Below are 10,258 nucleotides of genomic sequence, written 5' to 3'. Positions count from 1 at the left end.
CCTTCTGTGATGCTCTTACAGCTTCTGAATAAGTCACTATTTTTTTTCTCTTATTTATTCAACTGTCACCTCCCAAGCTCAGTGGACAGTATGGGGTCAACCATGTCCCAAGAGGACAAAAGATGCTACCAAGAAGCACAGAGCAAGCCTTCAGCTCCAAACATAACCTCATCTGGTACGTCAGTGCCCATGCCTCCAGTTATTTCGGGGTCTCCTTTGTGGCTGCTACAGTCTTTATAGTTATCACAGTGGTCTTGCCCTGTCTCCAGCCTCAAATTCATGAGCTTCTATTGCTGGAAGGAGGCAGCCCTTTCTAACCAGCCCCCAAGGTCGCAGCTTGACAGCAGGCTTGTGAGTGGGTGTTTAGCACCTTGCACTGGGAGAGGAGCGAAGCCTCGGAAACTAGGTTGGGTTACATTCCAGCCAACTTGGCATTCCTGTGGGGTCAAGGCTGGTTGGTGTCTGTCCAGCCATGAACCCAGCACAACTAAAAAGCATAAAGTGGTGCTTTGCTGTTAGCATTACCCACTGTTGGGCAGGCATCCTCAGAAGGTGCTGATCTGCAACCCATGACATCAGTTATCATAGTCTTATAACATGTGGCTCTGCTATCAGGAGTCTCTTTCCCACATTTCTTCTGAAAACTCTCTCTCTCTCTCTCTCTAAATACGTTAGAGTCATTGAATGCCATGAAAAGCATTGTCATCTGTCCACTCAAGTCTCAGGTCAAGCTTTGGACACACCAGCCCTGTCCCAGGAAAGCCCATAGTCTACAAGTTGTTTTTTGTTGTTGTTGTTGTTGTTGTTGTTTGCTTGTTTGTTTGTTTTTTCTTAATTGCAGATATCCGAGTTTTTCTCAAAAAAAAATGGAGTTTGACTTTCAGCTCTAGAACACCAATGAGGTCCCTTCTTCTGGACAGATCATCCAAAGTAGAAATCACAAAGTCTCTCTTTCTGGACACTTGAACTTCATTAGAGACTACAGACGGGGTCTCTAGGAGAACATCAAAGAGGTTGTTCTTGCTGACCCTATCTGAGCTTCACCAAAGCTCTATCTTTAGAACAGCATGGAAGTCTCTCTTTCTGGACACCTGAGCTCCATTAGATATTGAAGTGAAATTCTAGGTCTAGAAAACGAAGAAAGTCTCTATTTCTAGACATCTGAGCTTCACTGAAAATGGGATGGATTCTTGAAATTAACACATGAAGAAAAAAAAACCATACTTCTGGACCTCTGATCAGCACTGGAGATTAGAAATGCAGACTTGTTGTAGGAAAAAGCGGTCTTCTGGTGTCTACGTTTTAGAACCTTGAACCGTGGTTCTAGCTCGAGCATGTCAGGGAGGACCCTCTTTCTAGACTTCTGTGCTTCTAGAATCTGTGCTTTATCAATGAATGAAAGTACAGTCTTTGTTCTAAAGGCCCCCTCTTTCTGGATAATTGGACATCAACAAAGATTAGAGGTAGAGCCAGGCTTCTGGAACAGAGTGGAAGGAAGTCCCTTTTTGTCAAAGGGTGGAGATGGAGTCATAGCTTTAGTACATTGTGGACATTCTTCTTTATGAACATCTGAACATCAAAGGCTGGAGATAGAGTCCTGGTTCTATAAATTCATTGAGAATACTCTTTTCTGGACACCTAAGCTTTTCTGGAGACATGGAGGCATAGAAGGCTGGAGGTAAAGTCTTGGTCCTAGAAATCATGGAAGACCCTCTTTCTGGACATGGACACCATCAAAGGCTAGAGGTGGAGTCCTGGTTCTAGAACATCATGGAGGCCCCCCCCTTTCTGAACATCTGAGCTTCATCAAAGGCTGGAGCTAGAGTCTTAGGTCTGGAACATCAGAGAAGTCCCTCTTTCTGGACATCTGGACACCATCAAAGGCTGGAGGGAGGGCCCTAGGTCTGGAACATCAGAGAGGCCCCTCTTTCTGGACATCTGAGCTTCATCAAAGGCTGGAGATAGAGTCCTGGTTCTTTAAATTCATTGAGAATACTCTTTTCTGGACACCTAAGCTTTACTGGAGACATGGAGGCATAGAAGGCTGGAGGTAAAGTCTTGGTCCTAGAAATCATGGAAGACCCTCTTTCTGGACATCTGGACACCATCAAAGGCTAGAGGTGGAGTCCTGGTTCTAGAGCATCATAGAGGCCCCCCCTTTCTGAACATCGGGGCTTCTTCAAAGGTGGGGGCTAGAGCGGTAGGGCTGGAGCATCAGATCAGGCCCTGTTTATGGACCGCTGGCCACCATCAAAGGCTGGAGGGAGGGCCCTAGGTCTGGAACATCAGAGAGGCCCCTCTTTCTGGACATCTGAGCTTCATCAAAGGCTGGAGATAGAGTCCTGGTTCTTTAAATTCATTGAGAATACTCTTTTCTGGACACCTAAGCTTTACTGGAGACATGGAGGCATAGAAGGCTGGAGGTAAAGTGTTGGTCCTAGAAATCATGGAAGACCCTCTTTCTGGACATCTGGACACCATCAAAGGCTAGAGGTGGAGTCCTGGTTCTAGAGCATCATAGAGGCCCCCCCTTTCTGAACATCTGAGCTTCATCAAAGGCTGGAGCTAGAGTCTTAGGTCTGGAACATCAGAGAAGTCCCTCTTTCTGGACATCTGGACACCATCAAAGGCTGGAGATAGAGTCCTGGTTCTTTAAATTCATTGAGAATACTCTTTTCTGGACACCTAAGCTTTACTGGAGACATGGAGGCATAGAAGGCTGGCGGTAAAGTCTTGGTCCTAGAAATCATGGAAGACCCTCTTTCTGGACATCTGGACACCATCAAAGGCTAGAGGTGGAGTCCTGGTTCTAGAGCATCATAGAGGCCCCCCCTTTCTGAACATCTGAGCTTCATCAAAGGCTGGAGCTAGAGTCTTAGGTCTGGAACATCAGAGAAGTCCCTCTTTCTGGACATCTGGACACCATCAAAGGCTGGAGATAGAGTCCTGGTTCTTTAAATTCATTGAGAATACTCTTTTCTGGACACCTAAGCTTTACTGGAGACATGGAGGCATAGAAGGCTGGAGGTAAAGTCTTGGTCCTAGAAATCATGGAAGACCCTCTTTCTGGACATCTGGACACCATCAAAGGCTAGAGGTGGAGTCCTGGTTCTAGAGCATCATAGAGGCCCCCCCTTTCTGAACATCTGAGCTTCATCAAAGGCTGGAGCTAGAGTCTTAGGTCTGGAACATCAGAGAAGTCCCTCTTTCTGGACATCTGGACACCATCAAAGGCTGGAGGGAGGGCCCTAGGTCTGGAACATCAGAGAGGCCCCTCTTTCTGGACATCTGAGCTTCATCAAAGGCTGGAGATAGAGTCCTGGTTCTTTAAATTCATTGAGAATACTCTTTTCTGGACACCTAAGCTTTACTGGAGACATGGAGGCATAGAAGGCTGGAGGTAAAGTCTTGGTCCTAGAAATCATGGAAGACCCTCTTTCTGGACATCTGGACACCATCAAAGGCTAGAGGTGGAGTCCTGGTTCTAGAACATCATGGAGGCCCCCCCTTTCTGAACATCTGAGCTTCATCAAAGGCTGGAGCTAGAGTCTTAGGTCTGGAACATCAGAGAAGTCCCTCTTTCTGGACATCTGGACACCATCAAAGGCTGGAGGGAGGGCCCTAGGTCTGGAACATCAGAGAGGCCCCCCTTTCTGAACATCTGAGCTTCATCAAAGGCTGGAGATAGAGTCCTGGTTCTATAAATTCATTGAGAATACTCTTTTCTGGACACCTAAGCTTTTCTGGAGACATGGAGGCATAGAAGGCTGGAGGTAAAGTCTTGGTCCTAGAAATCATGGAAGACCCTCTTTCTGGACATCTGGACACCATCAAAGGCTAGAGGTGGAGTCCTGGTTCTAGAACATCATGGAGGCCCCCCTTTCTGAACATCTGAGCTTCATCAAAGGCTGGAGCTAGAGTCTTAGGTCTGGAACATCAGAGAAGTCCCTCTTTCTGGACATCTGGACACCATCAAAGGCTGGAGGGAGGGCCCTAGGTCTGGAACATCAGAGAGGCCCCTCTCTCTGGACATCTGGACACCATCAAAGGCTGGAGGGAGGGCCCTAGGTCTGGAACATCAGAGAGGCCCCTCTTTCTGGACATTCGAGCTTTATCAAAGGATGGAGGTGGAGTCCCAGTTCTGAATCATCAGAAAGGTCCCTCTTTTTATACATGTAAACGTCCCTGGAGACAAATAAGCCAGAGTCCTAGATCAAGACTACGAAGGTGGTCTCCTTTTCTGAGCTTCTTCAAAAGTCATCGAGATATGGCTTTATATTGTCAACTTCTCTGGGACATTTGGGCTTTATGAGAGACTTGAGATGGATTCCTGGCTCCAGAGAATCTAATAGTTTTCAGGTGTTTAGGCTTCACTGGTGACTGGTCTAGACTATGAAAGACTTTCTTTAGACATCAGAGTTCTCTTAGAGGCTGGATCTTGGCACTAGAATGTCAAAGAACTACTTCTTTCTGGACTTCAGGGCTTAACACAAGAGCTAGAGTTAGAGTCCCATCTCTAGAATGTTAAGGAAGTCCCTCCTTCTTGGTTCCTGAGGTCCATCAGAGGCTAAAGCTGGGCTCTGTGCTCTGATATACAAAAAGAACTTATTCTGGATGTCCAAAGTCTGTCAGAGACTGGAGTAAATGTCCTCGCCTAAGGACATCAGCAGGCTTCTTAATCTGGGTATCTTAACTTCATCAGAGGCTGGGCTTGGGACGAGGCTGGACCATAAACACAGGACTCTGCTTAGCGACACTGACAAAAGATGAGGCTTGTTTGAAAGCTGGAGATGAGGTATTTTCTCTGAAATATCAAGAAAGTCTTTCTGGACATTTGGGCTCCATCAGAAGCTGAAGTGAAGGTCTTTTCGGTAAACAGCATTAGGGCACTCACTCTGGAAACCTGAGTTTCATAGGAAGGCTCTGCTCTCCACAGAAAGGGCTCTTCTGGACTCTTGGACAATCTTGGCTGGGCACAATTTCTGGAGGCATATCTTCTCACTGTTGTCTGCACTGCGACTCATCAACCACACATGCCAGAGTCCCCATCATGGCTGGTATTGGTGTTTCCAAGGCTGGGTCATGGCCAGTTCTTCAAGATGGTGATTTGGCAGGGGGAGTAATGGCTGGTCCTGTGAACTTGCAGTTGCATTTGCCTGGTGCTTGTCTGCGAGAATGAGGAAGTGAGGAAAGGAGAAAAGACAAAAAGGGGGAGAAAGAGAAGGAAGAGGAAGGGGAAAGGAGAAGGGAGAGAAGAAAAGGGAAGATGAGGAATCAAAAGAAAAAGGAAAGATGAGTAAGGGAGAGGAAGAATAGAAGTCGAAGAGGAAGGAGAGGGAGAGAAAGGATGAAAAGAGGGAGGAGAAAGGAGGGAGAGAAGGGGAGGTAGAGGTAATGGCGGCAGCAGCAAAAGCGGCAGTGTTCTTAGAAGATGCTGGTCGTTGCGTGGTAACTGTGGTCGTGGTAGTCATGTGGTAGCTGTGGTGATTAGGGCCATCTTCTTCCTCTTTGTTGGGATGATGTTCATGTCATCTGCTCTAGAGGAGCCAGGATCTACCAAAACTCAGCTCTATTTCCCCTCCCTCTAGCTCCCAACTCCCTCCGCTGCTCAGGCAGCCTCACTCTCCCCCCAGCCCCCTCAGAAGTCATGAGGGTAGGGTTCACCTCCCCAAACTCAACCAGCATACCTGATGCCAGGCATCATGAGCGTCTGAGCACTCACTCAGACCCATTCAGGAACCACTTTTGTAGAAGCTGTGTTGGCCCAACCCATCTGGGTCATGATGACTCCTCAGCTAGGGCCCTGGCATAGCCCCGGGGAATGTGGAGGGCAAGGGGGGTGCACAGAACTCAGCCCCGGAGCAACATTTTCTCTGGAGCTCCAAGGACCGGAGCTGTGAGCCCCTCAGGCTCCAAAGCCAGACCTCCCACAGTTCTTGCATGGCTTCATTTCCAGAAGGAAACTGACATCCTGGGTTCTTCTAAACCCACCGAACACGGGCCCTTCATCAGGCCCCAGTACATCCATCTCTTAAGCACACACAGGGTAGCACAAAGGTGACTAGGTAATCTAAGGCAACTCCTCTGCCCCACTACACTACAAAAGGAAGCCCCAGCAAGACACCCACCCTCCCTTGTATTAGTAGCACACCCATCACTACTTTAGTTAAAACAAGAAACATTTATTGAAAGCACCATGAGCCACCAGGCCCCATGCTTCTAAGCACATTGCAAGAGCCTCACAACAGCCCTGTGAGGTAGGAACCTTAGCCCATTTCATAGATGTTGACTCAACAGTGAAGACTCAACAGCCTTCCCCCCAAGTCTCAGGGTCCATGGACAGGGATCAAGGCCACACGCCTGACCCCAGGGTCAGCGCAGTTCATCAGTCAGTAGGTGAGTCTCTCTACTCAAGGGGAGGCCAGGATCCAGAGTCTTGGGTCCAGCATGTCTGTCCCAGAGGAAGTGTGCAAGGCGTGCCCGTGGCTGTGGAAGCTGAGAGAGACACAGCTGCAGATGAAGACCATCTGCTCCCCATCCCCATGGCTGATAAGAGTTTTCATGCACCAGGCAGGGTAGGAACTGGAGGGGACAACCCAGCCCTATGCTCAGAAAGCCTGAGTTATATAAAAGGCCCAACTTCTGGGTAGCCATGGGGGTGGGGCAACACCTACCCACCAGCTCCTGCCCTCACTAACCTATTCTAGAATTTTCCATCTTTCTCACACACACATACCCCCCAAGATCTCTAGCCAAATCACGGTCCATTAAACCTTGACAGTTTTCTGAAGATCTTGCCCTCCTGGAGGGGTCTTCTAAATATTCTAAATATTCTTCCTAGTCTTGTACCTCAGTGTACCAGTCTGCCAACAGAACTGCTGAATCTTAACATTCAAAAGCAAGCCCTTCCTTCTACCTCTGTCCCTCAAGAGCTGGGTAGGTGCTACCCTCCGGCCCTCCACTCTGCCCGAGTCTCACATGGACTTGAAGTTTCAGAAACCAGGGTACATCATTACCCAGGGCCCAGGGCCACCTCCACAACAGCCAGTATGAGTTAGCCGACAAGAGCACCTGCATTCCAAGCAACAAACCATTCATTTTCACACACACACACACACACACACGCACACACACACACACACACACAAAATCTCACTGAATGCCCAAATCAAACCAGGTGGGTCTGACTATTTCTAGGATAGGGCAAACAGCCAAGGCCACACGGTCAGCAAGGGGTTAGGATGGATCAGAACCCAGACCTTGATTCTCAGGAGCCACCATAGGATGGTTGACACCTTTTTTTTGTTTTTGCAGGAAGGGAAACTGAGGTTGGGGGTGGTTCAGGTAAGCTGTTCAAGGTTCAGTTGGGAAAAAAAAAACAAAAACAAAAAAAAAATAAATAAATAAAGCAGGTCTGAAGCCCAAATGGCCAAGACCCTTGGGACCCCCTCCCCACCCATGTGACCGCGGAACACTCTAAAAATTAAGAATCCAAGGTCTGGGGTCCAATCTCCTCTATCCCCAGTCTGCCAGATGCTCAAGGCTGTACCCAAACCTCACAAGTCACTTATAAGGCAATGCTGATTGTCACCAATTGTGGGGACAAAGGCTCTGGGGGGGGAATAACCTCCTTTCACCCAGAGAGGGGCCTCAGAGATATCGGCACAGCCAAGTCCTCCTTAGTATTGGGAGATTGTCAAACATCTCCTTTACAGCATCACTCAGGCCAGAAGTATCAATGAGGACATTTGAGCCCTCAAAAAGTCTGGTCCTAGACATAAATATCTCCAAAGCAGGGTTTCTACCAGGAAGGACCCTCCTGCAACTGACTAGATCCCAGGGAAAGCCCTCAGGGGTTCTGCAGCCTTTGTGGACAAGACCCCCTCACAGAAAGACCTCCCACTCATCCACCTATCCACATCCACTTAGCCTTCCTGACTTCCTGTCATTGGGCAAGTACCAGGCATCCACTACTACAAAAGGCAGGGTGTCACTGAGTTGGAGTTTAAGTACAACAGCTTAGCCAACATCTAGACGTTCTCTATTTGCCAGACCCCTGTTACTTCCAAGGGACACAAGCTACCTAACAGGCACCCATAAACCTGGCCTGCAAGCGGCCCAAGGCCCATCTAGACAGAGTCAAAATTACCTAAGCAAAGGGCCCTATCCACACGTGCCTACCATGGGACTCCAGAGCACAGAAGCAAAGCTTCCAATGAGTTGTCAAAAACAGGGGATGAACAATAGCAGCCACATAGCAGGCCTTTAACACAGCCCAAGGAAGGCAGAATCAGGATCTAGGGTAGTGAGGTATGATAAGGCAAAGACATGGCGGCCAGAGGGAACAATGAAAACACAGGCTCCTGAACCCAAGGACACAGTGACAACACCAAGGGTCTAAGGGCATCTAGGGCTAAGACACCATGGCTTTGAAAGACAGAGGCAGCACAAGGAACTGAGAGGGGCAGGGCTTCTTGGAGTGGGCGGGGCTTCTGTGGAGTGGGCTTGGAGCCAGAGTGGGAACATAAAATGCTACTCGCCCAGATTCACAGGATGAGGACCAGGGATGGAAGTCAATGTCATGGAAAGACCCTCGGAGAAAACAAGCCAGGATCCCACCAGACCTTGACTAGGCCACCATGGAACTGGGAAACCTGGAAGGACATAGCCTCCTTACTCCTCTCTTCATGTCTTATCCTGCCAGGAAACTGGGTGGACAGTGGGACATAAAGTAGAGTGGAGACGATTGTGAGTGCCCCCCAGGGTGAGGCAGGGGTGAGCCTAAGAAACTTGGCTTGCTGAGGTGCTGTTTTGGTGGAGTGCAAAGAGTTATTCGCATAGGAATGTGAAGATTGTCCCCAGCTCTCAGTCTGCCCATCAACAGAATGGGACCACAGCAGTCAAGTATGAGAGACCTAAGTTCAGTCCAAAGCAGAATTGGGTATAGGGAAAGGTAATTTCTCTCATCTCCTGGCAGGGGGAGAGAAGGGGGGTGGTAAGGAGAATGACCATCCAGGCCTACCAGCTAAAACTGGAGAGAGGCATAAGAAAGATCTCAAAGATGCCATTCATTATTCGGAAGCCCCTGTATTGACCCTTGGTTCTTGGCACTGGCCCAGGGGTCACATATGCACACGCATCACACACACAGAAACACAAGCCTGAAGAAGCATCTCCCAGCAGAAACCACCCTTTACAAGACCCCAAAGCACAGTGGCCCAGCCAGCTTTGGCCTTCACATAACCAGCAGCATCAGCCGCCATGATGGAAGGAAAGGGAGGGTGAGGGAACTACAAAGGGACAGAGAAGCTAACATGCACAAACCCCAGAAGCATTTAGCCAGGACAACACAGCCAGTCACTCTCAGCCAGCTTGGCACACCACATCAACTGCTGGAGGTGCAACCTCAGTGTCCACAGTGACTCTTTATCCAGTGACCACAAATAAAGGCACAGGTTGTGATCCCGGGCCAACCCCATCGCGGTACCATCCCTGGTGACAGCCAGCATGGTACATCATATTGTTACAGCCCTTGGCCCTCACAACAACCCTGTGAGGTAGGCTTGCCAGGGACACACACCTGAGAGAGAAGAAGACTATGGGTCAGAGGGGCAGAGAGACAGTTTAGTGGCCCTATCGGATCACACCTGGGTGAATCCCAAAAGAAACAGACACTCGGCAGAAAGCAGAAGTTCCTTTACTTAGCATGTGAGACAGTGAGGCACTGTGCAAAAGCCCCCTACAACAATGGCTAGATAACAGGTTAGGGAAGAGAAAAATACAGTGAGGTGATTTGATACAGGTTCAGACACATTCTCCATTAGAAGCCACTGTATGAGACCATCCACATCTGACCCTAGGACCTGTTACAATTGTTAGCTGACCATCTATCCACACAAATACAACAGAAGGTAACCAAAGCCTCACCCCTGGCCAGGCACTGTGGCAGGCACCAGATCTCAGGCAGTCTGGCCTGATGCTCAAAGTCAGAGAGAGGACATTGGGAAAGGGATAATGGGGTCTGCCAGAAAATGCCAAGTGCTCCCCTGGGAAGAGCCTTTTGGAAAGGGTTGTAACTTGGTGCCATATACAGGTCTGAGTCAGAGGCTTGGTCCTCGGTCAGAGAGCTAAAGGTATCCCCAATCTCTCCTAGAGGTAGCTGTGAATGTGTCCAAGGGAGGGGGGCAGAAGACAGAGGTATTACCAAGAGTCCCTACTTTATATGAAAATACATAAATTTAACATATGCAAACTATTC

General features: G+C 48.8%; 1 protein-coding gene across 1 annotated transcript in view; it reads right to left on the bottom strand.

Moving 5' to 3' along the window:
* Positions 1-6,161: 6,161 nt before the first annotated feature.
* Positions 6,162-10,258, bottom strand: part of LOC116906271 — a 30,943-nt gene continuing 26,846 nt past the window's right edge. The window contains exon 7 of the mRNA XM_032909160.1: positions 6,162-6,495. Within this exon, the coding sequence (XP_032765051.1) occupies positions 6,411-6,495 (85 nt within the window). The 3' untranslated portion in view covers positions 6,162-6,410. The remainder of the gene's footprint in view (positions 6,496-10,258) is intronic.

This window comes from Rattus rattus, chromosome 7 (assembly GCF_011064425.1).
Source record: "Rattus rattus isolate New Zealand chromosome 7, Rrattus_CSIRO_v1, whole genome shotgun sequence".
Taxonomy (NCBI): Eukaryota; Metazoa; Chordata; class Mammalia; order Rodentia; family Muridae; genus Rattus; species Rattus rattus.
The sequence above is the reverse complement of the archived record's forward strand: the minus strand, read 5'-3'. Positions and strand labels throughout refer to the sequence as shown.